The sequence below is a fragment of the Leptonychotes weddellii genome, chromosome 13 (assembly GCF_054177405.1).
Source record: "Leptonychotes weddellii isolate Sample4059 chromosome 13, ASM5417740v2, whole genome shotgun sequence".
NCBI lineage: Eukaryota > Metazoa > Chordata > Mammalia > Carnivora > Phocidae > Leptonychotes > Leptonychotes weddellii.
This window is the reverse complement of record NC_138381.1, coordinates 14,636,723-14,653,574: the sequence shown is the minus strand read 5'-3', so window position 1 is coordinate 14,653,574 and position 16,852 is coordinate 14,636,723. Positions and strand designations below refer to the sequence as shown.

General features: G+C 47.3%; 1 protein-coding gene across 2 annotated transcripts in view; it reads right to left on the bottom strand.

Moving 5' to 3' along the window:
• Positions 1–8,766, bottom strand: part of CCBE1 (collagen and calcium binding EGF domains 1) — a 220,205-nt gene extending 211,439 nt beyond the window's left edge. Inside the window, exons 1-2 of one of the 2 annotated variants that reach the window (XM_081801112.1) lie at positions 7,900–8,766; positions 7,442–7,522 (exon numbers count right to left, since the gene is read on the bottom strand). In XM_081801112.1, coding sequence (XP_081657238.1) covers positions 7,442–7,522; positions 7,900–8,030 — 212 coding nt within the window. In that variant the 5' untranslated portion in view covers positions 8,031–8,766. The remainder of the gene's footprint in view (positions 1–7,441; positions 7,523–7,899) is intronic. The other variant, XM_081801111.1, reaches the window with a different exon arrangement.
• Between the last annotated feature and the right edge of the window lie 8,086 nt (positions 8,767–16,852).

Below are 16,852 nucleotides of genomic sequence, written 5' to 3'. Positions count from 1 at the left end.
CTCCGTTGGTTAAGTGTCCAACTCTTGATCTCAGCTCAGGTCTTGATCTCAGGGTTGTGAGTTCCAGCCCCACGCTGGGCATGGAGCCTACTTGGGGGGGGGGGGGGGCGCGGAGATGGCTTTCTAGAAGTCAGCAAACATCCTATAAACGGCCAGATGTTAAAGATCTGAGGCTTCGGGGGCCACATGAGGTCTCTAACAACCCTTTAAAGATATGAAAAGCATTCTTAGATCATAAGTTGTATAAAAACAGGCCATGGGCCCTACTACTTCACCAATTCCTGCTCTGTACTGAACTCCCAGACCAGATCCTAGAGCAGAGGGCTCTCCTGGCCTCCCACCTGTTCTCAACCAGCAGCTGCTGGGCTGAGAGCTGCCCCCGCCGTTCCCAGATGGAGGCTGGAGGGCTTCACCCCAGTGGGGCAAACACAGAACACCCCCCAGGTGTAGTCAAGAAAGAAAGGTGGAGAACAGAGATAAAGGCTGAACACAGATGTGGTCCATGTTTCTGAAATCCGAAAGTATGAAATGATCTAATTCACATTCTGCCACACTGAACAAGGCAGTATATTCATGCATCCAAACTCTCATGCAGGCTTTTTTTTTTTTTTTAAAGATTTTATTTGAGAGAGAGAATGAGATAGAGCATGAGAGGGAGAAGCAGACACCCCGCCGAGCAGGGAGCCTGAGGCGGGACTCGATCCCGGGACTCTAGGATCATGACCTGAGCCGAAGGCAGTCGCTTAACCAACTGAGCCACCCAGGCGCCCCTCTCATGCAGGCTTTTGACTTGAAGCTGGAAAGATGTGCTGCTTTGCTCAAAGGAGATTAAATATGTAGACCTCATACCACCACCCCATCCCCCCACCCAGGTCTCAGGATGGAAACCGTCCAGAAGGTTCAGCTACAACTACAATGATCCATAAGGGATTAGGAGAAGGGAGGAATGTGGAGGGGCAGGCCTTCTTAGAACAGTCTGCTTAAAGTTACTGTTGGAAAACAGGAGGGTGGAGTAAGAGGTGAACTGGGTGTTCCTAATGGGCCAGTTCTGAGGCTGCCATCCACCTCACAGGGCAAACAGCCAGAGAATTCCCTTTGTACTTTCACATTCCAATAATTCTTGAAAGAGACTTGGGGCACGCATTAATTTTCCACTAACACCTCTGTAGAACAAAACTTTGGTTACCACCACCCCTGGACTCCTGTGTCCCTGCTTGGTGGGTTTCTTTTGCTGAAAGGAGACAGCTGGTCCATAGGAAATTTCAAGCTCTTAGCCTCCAAAATGGGACCTTAATCAGATGTGTGCCAAAAGAACTCTTAAATGTCCCAAAAGACAGCTTTGACTCAAAATTCCCTTACTAAAAGTCGAATTAAAAATCTAAGTTCTAGGAGGGTAGAGGCAGGAGTTTTTCTGCATTTCCCACAGATGTATTCTAAGTCCCTAGAACTGTGCTTGGCACCTGGTAACTCAAGTATCTGCTGAATAAGTGAACCAAAGTTGTTGGTAAAACTTTAAAACTCATAAATGGCTTCATGGAAAAGAACCTAGCCTGAGAAGCTGATGGTATAGTGGTTTTCACCCCCAGAGAAAAGCAATAAAGAGATGGAGCAGAGACCTCTGTTCTCTGGCTATTCAGCAGGGCTCCCAACGCAGGCGGACCGTCTCACTCACAAAAGCGGAAAAGGTCCCGCTGAGCAGGGGGTGGTAGGTTTGGAGAAGCTGAGCTCACTGACACGTGAACTACTGATTGAAATGCAAACTTTCTCCGGAGAAGATAGGGTATTCTAGAATAAAAGAGTGCATTTGCTTTTTCCGGGTGTACCCACGCAGCTTCACTTAGAAAAGATGAATATCGGAAAGTCAGGCATCCATGACTTCAGGGACAACGCGTGAAGCCACTGGACCCGTCTCGGAGGGCACTCCGGGGAATGTGCAGCCTTTTGTGGTGAATTTGGTTGTCCTTTCCTATCACTTGGTGCTGTTTCTCTGAGAAGAGTGAAAAGTGATATGGAACCCGCCTTGGCCAAGCCCTCCCACGTCCCCGCCCTCCTCCAACACCTGTTCAGCTGAAGATAAACGTGGGAGGGAGCGGGATCCCCTTTAAAACTGCAACCCTCACTTCAAAGCCAGGGTCTACAGGGCAATTAACACAGGAACACCTGCGTCCTCTTCAGGTGTTAGGTAAAGTAGCAAGGTCAGGGCATTAGCTGGAGCTGCCCGAGAATCCACACCTGTAACACATCAGCAGCTCAAGCAGGTCCAGCCGAGCACTGAGGAAGACAACCATAGCACCTCACAGCAGCCCAGGGAGTGTGGGTTCCGAAAGGGCCTCTCTCAGAAAAGGAGGCATACTTGGATAGGCCAGCGACCACAGTTCTAGAAAGGTTAGTAAATTGAAAGTTGATTTCATTCACTCGTATATTCACTCGGTCATTTGACATGTGGAACACTGTCCAGGCCTGAGGCTAGCCTCAGAGGGTATGGTCACGAACCAGGGGACAGTTGGTCCACCCCCCCCTCCAGTGGGCTGACCATCCAGTGACAGAGGGTCTAACCCAGGGAAACCGAGGCTGCCTACGATTTAGACAGTTCCTGCCCAAACCACCGGTGTCCTGCTCTTTTCATACCAGCTCTTCAGCAGGGGATCATGAAGATGTGCTTTCTGAAAGGGGGCAGCGTGCCCTGAGCTAACGATTACCCACAGCACGCCCACCCACCCCGTGCCGGTCCTGAGCTTTGTCGGCAGTGGACTGAGGACCAGAGGGTCTGCTTCCTAGCCTTGTCTCTGCCCAGAGAGTCCTTCGTGACTTCAGGCAAGGGGCAAGCCTCTAAGATCCTTTAAAGTGGGGTAACTGCCTTCTTCCTGCTCTTATGGGCACATGAGTAGGACGCTTTACATGGTCAGCAAGCAAGAAACACAGATATGCTTTGTGATCCCCGCCCCCCCCCCCCCCGAGGCACTGCAGTTTTGGGCTTTCCTACATTTGAAAAGGTATCTAAAAACTAGTGTCCAGTGGTGTATAAACACCATTTCTGGATGTGGAGTTTGCTTTTTCAAAAGTTTCTACTGTACGGTCCAAAACTCCGTGTCCAGTGAGCACCTACTATGTGCACCCAACGTGCCAAATGTGGGGGGGATTAGACAGTATGAGTGGTACTGTTCATCCAGCATTTCCTATGTGTATCAGCTCATTTAATCCTTCACCATAAACCCTGTACCTTCACTAATAGGATTTGAGAGACCACTAAGGTAAAGAAACCAAAGTCACAGAACAGTTTAGTCAAGCTAGGATTCCAACTGGCACAGTTCCTATTACTGCTCAGGTTTTGACCTCCGAGCCCTCTGTAGGAACTGTGACCCGCCAGATAGCACATTCTCCAGTCTTCCCTCCAATGTGGCCTCAGCTAGAGTGCAGGGCTCTCAAGCTGGTAGGGCTGCCCTAAGTGACTTTCTCGTTCTCCAAATCCCACACAAACCCATTTGCAGAAAGATCACATTAACTTCGACATTTTAACGGGATTTGGCAATAGATTATGGAAAAGTGGGGGTTTTGGCATCCCTAGGTCATTATATCCCGCGGGAACAGGGTCCTAAGAGCAGTACCTAATGAGCTGCAGAGGGACAAACACTGCCGAGGGGAAGCTACGGGCCGTGGCAGTCCACAAACCACAAAACGGAGCTACAGCCAATGCACTTTAAACACCTAACAGTGATAAAGAACGTATTTTCTCTTGCCCAGAAAGCCATTCCTAGCTGCTTCTAAGCTCATCTCCACCATCGATACAGTATGAACTACATGACTTTGAACTGGATCATCTACCACTGCGTATTGGTTAGTTTCAAAGGCCTTAGTCTAAAAATCAGGTCTCTAAGCAGACCAGACAGTAACTTATTCTATAGGCATTTTCTAAGGCTATTTTAAGCTAATAGATGCTCAGTAAATCCTTACCGGATCAGGAAAGTTAGAGTGTTTACTAGATACTGCTTCACTCAAAAATTGGATTTTCTGGACATCCCCTACACAATGTATTCATCTTAAAGCCTTTAACAGGTTTTACTGATAGACCCAATAAATGAAAGGTAAACATGAACCTCTTGTTCAAAACTACATGGTCGGGGGGGGGTGGGGGGGTAAACTTGTGGGGAAAAACAGCCACAAGAGGCTAGCACCCTGATAAATTTATATGCTTAGTTTGGCTATAAGAGTCTTAGATAAATCACACCCCAACGGTGAAATCTTTAATAAAGGAGTACACCCTGCATCAGATTATAACACTGAGCAGTACGTACTCTAAGCTTGGTAGGCTGTCACTGGCATTCACTCAAGTTTAACTTTGGGCACTTGGCCCAATGCACACTGGGGTAGATGGTCTCGAGACAGCCCTGTGATTAAGAAATCCTTCAAGGAAGGAAAGCTATACACATATGAACCAATATTGTATATGACAGGAGAATAGGAATTATTTAAGGACAGATCTCCAGGATGGTGGTTAACTGAAAAACCACTGGTCATGGTGAGTGTTGTTTTCCATCAAACGGTCTTGAATTTACTGCCATCTGAATTTATAGTCTTCCTTAGACCCCAGGATCTTGAAAGTTCTACCTCCTCTGTAGGCACCTCTGGGATGATGAAAGGGCCTGGGCCCAGACTTTGAAGTCAGACAAACCTGGGTTTGAATCTTGGCTCCCACGTGTATTAACTTTGTGACCCTGACCAAGTTTACTTAAGCCTGGAGTTTCGGTTCTTCCCCTGTAAAACTGAAATACAAAAGAGTGGCTTTGAGGATTAGAGATAATGTATGTAAAGTGCATAGAATGGTGCTGAGTACAAAGCCCTCAGGCTGTCATTTCATATACAGAAGGCAAACGTGGAAAGGTGCTTGGGTGAAACCCTGGGAAACAAGTGTACAAAGGTGGGGGGGGGGCGGTCCAGAACAAAGATTCTGAACCCAGCTTTCCTTCTCCGTACCATTTAGGTCTCTATAGCTTTTAGGAATAACAGATCAGATTAACACTACCATGAACATGGTGGGAGTTTTTTTTTTTTAAAGTCCCATAAAAAAAATTTAAGTTCAGAAGGACTTCTGTAGTTCTCACTTGTGCTAAAAACTGTTCAAAGGACGAGGGGTAAAATCAGGGCCATCTGTCAGTATTCCCCAAGCAGCTCAGCTACTGTACTTAAGCTTAATTAAGGATCATCCAAGAGTTGGAGTCTGGTCTCCTGGAAGGCTGGTTTTTAGTTTTTGTTTGATGCGGTAGGAGTAACTACTCGTGCACCTGTAGAAGCCTCTGTGCCTCTTGAACTTAAATGGGTTTGCACAATGACCAGATTGAGGACCGTGGTTTCTATGTAAGTGCTTAGCCTTTAATGCACGTTGCATTAACACACAGGCTCTGATCTGGGAGGTTTGGGATGGGCCTGGACACTAACAAGCTCCTAGAGGATACTGGTTTCCAGATCCCACCTGGAGCAAGAGCCTCTAGGAGCCGAGACAATAAATCCACAAACCAAGCACAAGTCCCCCCATTCTTGGGGTTCAAAAGCAAACAGGGGCTCAGTAACTGCCAATCAACTGTCTTCAGGAATTTACAGTTACAGGAACAGTATAACCGTATACACAGAACTCTGGATTATCCATAAAACAAAGTAACAAAACCAGAAAATATTCACAGGGACCACTACTCATTTTCCCCAGCTGAAAACCCCCTCTCCCATTCCCAAAAACAAAGTTCCTTATTTTTCTGTGATGTAAAATAGCCTTGTTAGTTCTCATAAGCTGTTCTTTTGGATAGCCATTAATGAGAACACTTAAAGACATTGATAGTGTCTCTTGGGGAGTCTTAGTGTAAAAAAAAAAAAGTTAAACCAGGGAAGAGGAGTAACAGTATTAACAGTCAACTTAGAACACTAATCAGGCACCAGTGGTTTCTGAAAATTGGACATGCATTCTGCAAGTACCACTGATTTATGTGCAGTCTGACCTTCAGGGACTGAACAAATGAGTAAACCATCTCAGGGACACTTTCCCTGTTAGAGGCTTTGTACTAGAGTGCTAGGAAAACAACACGTCCTAACACTGTGGTCATGTGGATGACACATGGGGCTAGCGCCAGGCAAGCAATCCTGGTGCTAATACCCTCGGGTCATCCCACCAGCTGGATAACCTTGCTTACCCAGTTAACCTCTTCAAGTCTTTACCTGTAAACTGAACATACTCCTACCCCCCATCTCCCCCACCCAGGCCTCAGCACATTTGATCGGTGTTGACCACCCATGTCCTGGATAAGACAATGCTTCCCAAGCCCAGGGAGTATTGCCTCACTTAAAGGATAGGGGTCATTCCACTGCCGACAAGATTTTAAAGCACCGTATGCAACGTAACTGATTACTGGTTTGCGTACCACAAACTCACCAGCCCTGAAACCACTTCTATCTGGAACTTTGAGCATGTGAACTAAGATCTCAGCGGCTCCAAAAGCATGGTGATTGATTCATCCGTTACATTATGAAGAATAAAGCTTTTCTCCAAATTCACTTCTGGGGATTGCTGCATTACCTTGTACTACCCAATATTTATCCTGGCACCCCAGAGTGTAGGATTGGCTGAAACAGTCTGGCGGGAGTGTGATTCCCAGTACCTTGCACCATACCTTTAAAAAGCAATTCGTGTTTATGGATCTATGCCCCCCATTCAAAGCAGTGGACCAAAAGCCAAGAACTCAACGGTGAAAACAAATCAACCCTCACCTCCAAAAGGCTGCAAGCAGGGAACAGTAATTTGAGAATGAGAACCACCTGGGAAACATTTTCCAATCTACATAGATTCCCTAGCCCTAGTCAGGGGTAATTTTAACAAGCACCCAGGTGATCTGTGGACTGCACTTTCAGGAAGTACTCTCCTTATGGCTCAACAAGCTCAACATTTCCCCCCCCACACACACACACACCCCAACACACCCACGTCCACAGCCCGCAAACCTCCTCCATCCTTTTGCCCCCAGAGGCCGTTGGAGTGTTACACTCCGTCCCGGGAGAAGGTCAAAGGACAGTCAAGGACTAAGTATTTACTGGTCAACTGTGTTTCTGAAACAAAACGCAAACGCGGCCATCCGTCTTTGCCACGGCGCAGTTTGCACCCACAATCCAATCCACTTAGAAGCTTTCAGCCTCTTCCTCTCCACCACGCGAAGTATCCCAGGAAGCGGTAAACGCCTCACGGTCCTAGGGTGCAAAGTCTAGGTGCACACCTCATTGCCCATCATTGCTCTGGCCCAAAAACCACATCAAGAGGTTTGCACTAAAGGACTCCCCCAAGCACATCCCGGCGCAACCGTGGTCCCCAGTCACCAAGCGCGTCTCCAAACCCCTCCTCTGCGCAGCCGCCTTCCCAACTAGCCCCGGGGCTCGGCGGCGGACTCGGCAGAGCCCGGAGACTTACCTGAAACACGTGGTGAGCTCCCCCGTAGGCTTCAGACACGGGTATTTCGTCGTGGCGATCTTGTTTTCTGAGCAGATCTCTCTAGGAAGACAGAGCAGCCCCTTCGCTGACCGTCCGCGGAGAGCGAAGGGCAGGGCGCACGAGGGTGGCAGGGCGCTGCGTCCCGGCGCGCCGAGCAGGCGCTGGTCCCCGAGCGCGGACGCCGAGCGGCCTCGGGGCCTGGGCTGGGGTCCGCCGGCGCGAACCCAGCCCCGGAGGAGCCGTACCAGGGAGCCCCAGACCCACTGACGGGGAGCCCGGGCAGGGCGCGGAGTTTAATGCCGCCCAGGGTAGTTGAGCCCCCAGCCCGTGCCAGCGGAGCCGGGGCGTTGGGGGGCGTGCGGGCGCCTGCAGGGGCCGGAATACTGCCCCCACCCCACGAACCGGGCGCGCAGCCAGCCGGGGCTGGCAGCGCTTACCTGTCGCCGTCCTCGGGCTCCTCTCGGTAGCTCCACGTGTGTCCCAGCGCCAGGAGCAGCAGCAGCGGACCCAGGCTCCTGCCCAGCTGCCTCCTCGCAGCTCCTCCCCGACTCGGAGGCGGCGGCACCATCAGGGAAGCTCCCGGCTTCTTCCCGGCGCTGGAGCTCTTTCCCCGCCTGTGCTCGGCTTCTCGGCGGCCGCTGCCTTCCCTCTCCCCGGCAGGGGGCGCCGGAGGGCAGGGGCGTCTGCGCCACCTGCGCGAGGCACGGGACTGGGGGTGTCCTGGAGCGAGGAGTCAGGCTAGGAGTCGGGGTGTGGGTGCAGAGGCGGCGGAGGAACAGGGAGATGGGTCGCCTGCGGTGCTCGGCCGGCGCGGGGGCCGCGGGGGCTCAGCCGTCTCGCCCAGGATGTCCACTTGGGATCCACGGACTCGCCAGGCTCGGCTTTGGGCAGCGCCCTCCCTTCTCACCTCTTCCTGGGCTGGGAGGGACGGGCAGGGCGCGCGAGCCGACGGCTGTGCGCATCTTGCCCCAGGCCAGCTCGACCGGGAGGAGGAGCCGGCTCGCACCCGGGGGAGAAGGGGGGGGGGGGAGCCTAAGGGTTAATAAGCTTTCTTCCTGGCGTCAGGTCACTTCTGAAGGCCAGGGCAGGCCTCTGGTCGCCTTTCGCCCTCCAGTGCCTACGCCCTGCTTTCCCGCCACCCCGGGCTCCTCTCGGCAGGATTCGGGAAGGAGTTGTCGGAAGGACAGGCGCTTCTCCCCAGCTGCTTTTCACGCCCGGGACAGTACAGCTTACAGGGCGTAGCAGCCTGGCTTCCTTAAGATCTTAAAAGAAAGTTCCCTGGTTGTTTCAATTGTTCGTAAAGCCGCTATTTTCTTCCCAATTGGAGCTGAGGTCAAGTGAGCTGCGCGCTTTTCTTTCCTTTTTCTTCCCCCGGGGGGGGGGGGGGGGTCTTATATGCTCTTGCCATGAGCGGCTTTCACGAGGTTTCCACGCCACGTGAGCCACCACACGTGAGCGCTGGAAACTCCTCCAAGACCAGGTGAGACCGAGGGGCCCTTAATCGCCGGCCCTGCCAGCCGCTAGTTAACCCCAGCGTGAGCACGCCAAGCCCGCAAACCCCGGGCGGGGGCGGTAAATCCGCTCATTTGGTGATGACCCCACTGTCGTTCGTTATTCCTCTGCATCTGGACGCTTGGTTGCACATCAGGAGTTTCCGTGCCTGGTGACATAGACGTGCCCAACGGAGCCAGGCAAGTGGTCGTGGCCCAGAAAGAAATTGGAACAGCACAAGGTTGTAATGCCGAACCAACACGTGGTTCTGCAGAGGCCAGGACCGGGCGAAAGGTAGCTTGTCTTGTTCACAAGTTACCGGTGTTAAGCAGGTGCTTGGGTTCAGAATATTCTGGTCAACTGAGAATTACCGTGCATATCACATACACCTTGACATTTTTAAGAGCAATGGTAGCCTCCTCCCTCTGTAGAATGCTTTTCTATTTTCCAAAGGTTTTTCACATTCATGATTTTATTTGATACACTATGCCTTGAAACTAGGAATCCGATTTCTTAGTTCAGTAAGGTGGGGTTTTTTCCCCTACAAATCTTACACAGACTTAGCAGACCATAAAACGGACTTGATATTAAAATATAGTGCTACACACAAAGAAAGTTTTCACGTGGTAATTCAGAAGACCCTTCAGAAGCTTGCAACACCTGAGAATGAGGATCATGGGGTCAGAAAAAAAAAAAAAAACGATCCGGATTCAAATCCAGGCTGTGTGACTTATTAGCTATGTGACTTTGGGAAAGTTGCTTAACCTTTCTGAAATTTATTTTTCTCATCTGCAAAATGGGGAACCTCCCTCATAAATGTTTATGAGTATTAAATGAGGTAGTGCATATAAAGTTTTTTTTACAGTGCTCGCCATGTATTGAGTGCTCAGTAGACATTAACTATTATTTTTAATGTAATGCACAGAATTTTCAGTTTTAACTTTCTAGCTTTCTGCTTCCTAGATAAATACAAGTTTATTTCACAATAGTTGTTTGGGCTTCTAAAGAGATACCTCTCTAAGCGCATTGAAAAATAAAGGCATCCTGGAACTTATAAAAATTGTATCACTTTAGATTGTACCACAAACCTGTTTAGTCTCCATCTTGCAGGGAAGACGCTATCCTGTAGGAGGGTCTGTTTTTATTATCAATTACTTTGATATCTTGCTATCTTTTTTCTCATTTTTACTTGTTTTGTTTTTCTACTGTTGCATGGTGGACGTTAGTTCTACAAGTAATAGAATGGTGAAGATTAGTTATCACTTTCATTAAATAGTCAATAAGCCACATATGGAGACACGAAGCTTGGCAGAGAAAGTAATTCAGGCTGCAAAATGGTAAAAGCAAAACCGTGCCCATTATGCACAGGGGACATAATTGGGGACAAAGCCAACTTTGCTGCCACCTTATTTTCAGCCCAGTACACTGAGCACACATGACAAAGAGGCGTCAGAGAAGATGCTGGGGCCATGCAATCAGCCCAGGTTTGCCTGGGGAGGAAATCCTAAGAGTGGGTGATCAGAGCATTTCTGGAAGAGGTGAGCTGGAGCAGAGACCTGGAGAAAACCTTTGCCCTGAGGCCTGGAATTTAAACTCCTTGGTAACTACTGACAGCAGGACACTTAGTGTCACGCTTGGGGTGGGGGCTGGGCTGGAGACCGCAACCAAGCAGAAGGAGATGTGATGGCCTTGTATGGATACCAGTTCCCCGAACAGTTAAACACTCATGCAAAAGACAAAACCTGCATTTGCTCAGGCTGCAGCCTGTATGGGAGATGTCACAAGGAGGCCAAGTGTGGTAGGGACCTCCGGGGTCATAGGTTTTCTTTCCTGGCACCCTCACTCTCTCCCCCACCAGGCATGAGCTCCCCACTCCCCAGCTTGCCCCCACCGATCTGCCCCATTCCCTCATTTATAAAACAGTGGATTAGAGGCCTCACCCACTGCCTCTTTCATAAGAGTGTGGCAAAGATTAATGATATGGACCCAGTGCTCCTCAGGGGAGGCTCTGTATGATTATTTCTTTTCAGCATACCACTCTCTGTGATGTTTTCCATACAGACCTGTCAGCTTCCCTGAAACAAACCAGAGAGTGGATTGTTACACAATTTACCATATCCTCAGGACATGGGGCTGTGCTGGGCCTTAATGTGCACACTCAGCTCTAGGTTAGACTCCCTGGTGGACCGGATACTGAGTGTAGGGGGCAGTGCGGAGGGAGACTGGCTGACCTGAGAATCTAGAGGTCAGCATACAAAAGCAAAGTGAAAGGAAAAAAGAAAAGTAAGACTAGACCATAGGGCAGAGAATACCCTCTGAATGAGAACCGTAGCCTCTTCCACTCATTTTTAAGGGACTCTGATAACTTATTTGGACAAATTCAACATAGTATTAGAAAAAAGAGATCCATAAAAAAGATAAATTACTATAAGAAACAGAACACCACCAGTTGAGGGCACAATTCATTTCATTTCATTGTTTGTTCAAATTTTTCCTTTTCATAAAAAAGAATTTGTGATGGCAGACAAATCATACTATTTTACAGTTTGTCCATTTATCTATATTATATGCCTTATGTATAGTATATATTCTATATAGAATAGAGCAAGATTAGATAAAGCAATTCAGGCAAAGGAAAGTCAGGATAAATAATAAAATGAAACTGAAGTGAAATTAGTTGGCACGATCATTATACAGAAAGTCCTATGCTATGTTTAAACACATCACAAATCAGTTCTCAGACTCTCAGACATCAATTCAAGATAATTCCATGATCAGTTACCAAATCAAGGTAGCTGTAAAGGAAAAGCCTATAAATTGTTAAAAAAAAATCACAGATTTTTCCTGTTGGTCTCCCTGAAATATAGCAACAGTCATCTGTCAAGTAAAGGTCTTTTCATAGAAACAAGACTCAACAAGTGTGGGTAGAGTTCCTACTGAATTTGAGTGATATCCGTACAATATAATATCCCTAAAATAAACAGGTTGCCCTGATAACTTTCCTTCAGTTTCAGTTTTCCTTGCCATACAGCCAGGTTAGCTTAGAGAAACAGGGTTACACCTTGAAAAGGGCTCGAATGTGCCTGTCTCCAAACCATTGTGAGGAAATGCTCCAGGCAAGAAGATTCAAACATGTTAACACAGTAAAAGGATTTTAAATTTCTAGTTTTGGGGTGTGTACGCTGCCTTGGCACTTAGTCTGCCTTTGTTTTAACTTGCACAAATTCTGAACATATATTGAAGCTTTGGGTCTCTGGAATTTTCACCCAGGATAGGAAGAAACATCTATATCCATGACAGAATCCCAATTTTTGCCAAACTTTGAAATAAAAGCAATTTTAAAAGATTAGTTAGCCTATGTGTGTATAGGCTGCTAAAAGAAAAATGTACACACAATAAAAAGAGAGAACTTGGTTGAAGATCTCAAAAAAAAAATCAAGAAAAAGTATTAATGTGACTTGGATGTTGTATTCTTGAAAGTACACACACACACACACACACACACACACACACACACACACTCTGAATCCCTGCCTGGGGTTTCTCCCAAAGGAGGAGATTGTGGAAACAATGGGAGTTGGCAGTCTCCTTGACCTTCAGAGCTGCAGGATCAAACCCCAAGTTTCTAGGTTAAGTGTGTTCTAACACCACTCAACTTTGCAGCTCCTCCTGGGACAAATGGAAACCGCAGGACATGCAGCTGGGATGGCCCCATCTCTTGGGTCCCCATAAGCATAAGCAAGGAAGGATAAGGGGCCAACACTAGAGGTAGGACCACTGGCTCCCACTCTGTGATTGCTGGTCGAGAAAATGGCATCATTAGAATTATCCCAGGATTTATGAGCTAACTCCTCTGGGTGTCAACCATGCCAACACACAAACTTCTGTGCTTTATTTTTGTAGAGCTAGCTCTATTTATATCCCTTTCCTCCATGCGGGTAAGAGTTCTTACTTAACATTTATGGAGAACTAGGAGATACTGAGCTCAGTAATATGGTATCAAGCCAATTTGACAGGTAATAAGAATGTCGACCATAACAGTTTTCCACTCTGAGCCAAGATGCTCTTTGGGATATCTTGGTGAAATAAAATATATTACCCGTGCTGCCTGAGCCCCAGTACTTACTGTAATCTATAATTAAAATATGTTTTCCCTCTGGATAAGAGAGGGAGAATATATTTACCTCCCTCTTTAAAAAATAGATAGAAATAGCACTGGGAAATGGGAAGAAATTAGACTTAAAAATCGGATTTACCTAGGTTTGAAATCCAGCTTACAACCTAAAACCTCTGTGACCCTGATCAAATTGTGAAATCTTCTTGGGACCCAGTTTATCCATGAGTAATGTAGAAACCACAATCTCTAACTTGTAGGATTGTTGAAAAGAGCCAATAAGATATATAACATGCCTGTGGCGTCAGAGACCATAAATGATAGCCAATATTGTTTTGTTTTTCTCCAAAAATTCTGATGCAGTTACGGTGGGCCATCCACCTTGTCAGCTCTAACTTGCTTCCATAAGAGAGAGTTTGTGAAATGGATGGCCAAGGCTAGAGACATTCTGTCATGGGAGGCTAAGTAGCAGAATTGAGAATGGTGTCATTACCATTGTGCTTGAATTAGACGTTTCGGAGTGACTAAGGCTCTGGGTCAGTCAAATCCATTAACGGTTGCTAGAAATGCGAACGTATATACTTGGAGAATCTCTGTGCTTCTGAGTACTGTGCCCGTCTGACTTTTATATATTTTAAATCAAATCGTGGTTTTGTTTTGTTTTTTAAGATTTTATTTATTTGAAAGAGAGTGTGTGGGGGTGGGGATGGGGGAAGGGAGAGCAGACTCCACCCTGACCAAGAGCCGGAGGTGGGGCTCATTGTCAGGACCCTGAGATCATGACCTGAGCCTAAGCCAAGAGTCAGTCGCCTAACCAACTGAGGCACCCAGGTGCCCCAAATCAAATCATGCTTCAAAAGTGTTCAAGGAGTTGGGTAGTTAAGACCCAGCTGTGGTCAATTCTAGAGTGGCACGAATGTTCCCTATAAATCTATTGGTGAGATTGCATTAATTTCTTGTGAGCTTTTTCTCATTGGGTCAGGCCTAGAAAATTTGCGGTAGTGTGAAGGGCCCCTGCCTAAGGAGGCCACAATCTTTCAGTAGGGCAGTTATGTTTAAAGCAAATGTGGCAGTCCATATTGTGTAGAAAAATCTTCGAGTTCAGTTTAAAGGTTGTTAGATTCTTGTAGAAGGTGCGATATATTTCTTAGCCACAACGGAGACCTGTTCATGCTATAATACTAAGAAAGCCACATTCCTGCAAACTTTTAATGGATGGTGATTTTCCAAGAATTTGGTACAAAGAGTAACAACAGGTGCATGCAGACATTTTTAAAGTACTTTACAAGTATTATCTCATTTAATCCTTATTATGATCCTCTGTCACTGATTCTATTATTATCTGCATTTTACAGATAAGGACACTGAAGTAGAGATTTTCATTAACTTGCCTAAGGTACAGAGTTAAGAGTAATGAGCTGGATTTGAATTGGGGCCCCAGCGTGCATGCGCTCAACACTTATATTAAACTGCCTTTTGGAGAGGTGAGCATCTGGGCAGTTTTCTCCTAAGAGACAGACTACATCCAGGATGTTTGCCCAGCGATATGAGAACCAGGGAAAGCCCAAGGTCTACCACCCTAACCAGTAACTCTGAGAATCTATCATGATTCATGCTCGGGCATGATCCTTCCTCTGCAGCTCTATACGAACCAGCTGGCCCCATAAGTTCTCACCTATGTGTATGAGCTGACCTCTCTCCAAAGCAAAACCGAGCTACATCCACTGGACCTGTCTTCGTGGAGCCACACAGTCGGCTAATTTATGTGAAATGCTGGCATGAGAAGAATGAGCTCAGGTTTCCAAATTCTTGGCACTCTGGCACTTTTGCAAACCATCCTTCCAGTTCTGTCCTTGGCCCCAAGACAGCTCTTTATCAGACCTAGACCTCTTACGACTCGGAGATTATGAAAGGACTCGGGGTGGGGGGGGGGTAGCATTCTTGCAGTCACCACGAAGAAATACCTAGGCAAAGTGTTTTTAAAATTTCAGAGTCCAGCATAATCTCTTGGCATCTCCTTTCAACCCGAAACTGATTCTTTGAGACCCAGAAAGACTAGAGGATGATAAGCAGTTGCAACCAAGGTTTGCTCAAGAAAGATGGTGGAGTTTGGGACCTCTCCCCTCCTTCCCTTCCCCTCCCTATTCCTCCCCGCCCCGCCATTCTGTCCCCACACCCAGCACTCAGAGGTTGCTGGCTTGTCTGGATGTTTAGAGCAGCATGGGTTTGCATTCTTCAGTCCTAATCTTTACCAACAATGCAGAATCCCAAAGGAATGCCAGATAAAATGAGCTGCCTTGGTTTAGGTTCACTTAATTGACGTGCATCATTTTTTGTTTGGGGTGTTTCAGGGCAATCATTTGCCTTCTTTCTGCTTGATCAGTGATGTTTAGACTGAATGTATCTTTTAGTATTGTTTGTTTGGTTTGATCACAGATGAGCGTCCTGATAATTCATCAGAAAGGGAGTTGGGACCTTGTGAATCCTCTTGCAGCTCCAGCATTTATCTGTAGTGTAATGATAATGAGTCGCAAAGTTATGTGTATGCAATTTGACGTGTCTTTGGCTCTTGCATCTTCACGTCCTGATGAAGACTAATGGGCCCTGACCCCTCTTGTTGGTAACCCGCCACTAAACTCCCCCAAGTGACCCACTTTGAAGTTGATCCCTGCTCAGGCTGCGTCCTTCCTACTTGGCCAGTCATCCTTGCTTTTCCTTTTGGGTCTTCCTCTCTTGTTGCTGCTTTTTGCTTGCTTTCTTGTCCGTTCTCTTCCATCCATCATTTTGCCGTAACTCCTCCTTTGCTCAGATGCTGCCCTTTTACTCACCAACTTTCACTCTCCAGCCTCTGACTTGATTGTCTCTTCTCTGTTATCTTCCTTCTACTGCTGCTCTTCCTTCAAGTACATCCTTCCCCCAGCGCCCGGGTACAAAGCGTATTCCTTACTCAATCCTATTTCTTCCTTGAACTCCTTGGTTCTCAACCGGGAGGCATTTTTGTCACCCAGCAGAAATTCAACAACATCTGGAGAGATGTTTAGTTGTCACCCTGGGGAGGGGGCTGCCAGCATCTTGTGGGTCGAGGCCAGGATGTTGCTTACCCTCCTGCAATGCACAGGTCAGCCCCCTCCCCACTGCACACGATAAAAAATTGCCTGGTAAATTGTCAGTAGAGTCAAAGGTGAGAAATCCTGCCCTACCGACATTTATCCACCTCCTCCCTCTAATTCTTTTTTCTCCTGTCTCCAAACCCCAGTTGCTTAATTCTTCCTTTCCCCAAGTCTTTCTCCCATCTTCTTGCTAGCGTTTCTTGCATGCCCTGGCATTCTTCTCCTTGGTTGGATTCCCCTTTATACCTTTAAACTCAGTCAGATCTCATCTTTTAGGCTCTCTCTCTCTCTCTCTCTCCCTCCTCTTGCCTTTGTGTTCCCATCTTAGTTCAGCAGTTACCTTATCTCTCAGCTGTCCCACTGGAGGGACTGGAGGATCTGGGAAAATATTTTTCTTGGAATTCTGTTTATTCTCCAAGTTTTCACAAATCTAATACAGCCCTTAAGCTTCTGGTTTCAGAGTCGCTCACGCATATCACGTGTGCCTGCAGGTGCGGCCCGCGTCCTTCGGCTCACCTGCTGCTGGCCATGGAGGCTATTCTGTCCTTTCTCCAGTATGCTGATGCTTATGAGCTGCTTACATCCATGTGGCATAATTGCTGGCTCTTCTCCCACCGTGAGAGAGGAAAAATACCTTCCCCTACCTTCATTCATTTAAAAAAAAAAAAAATCTAA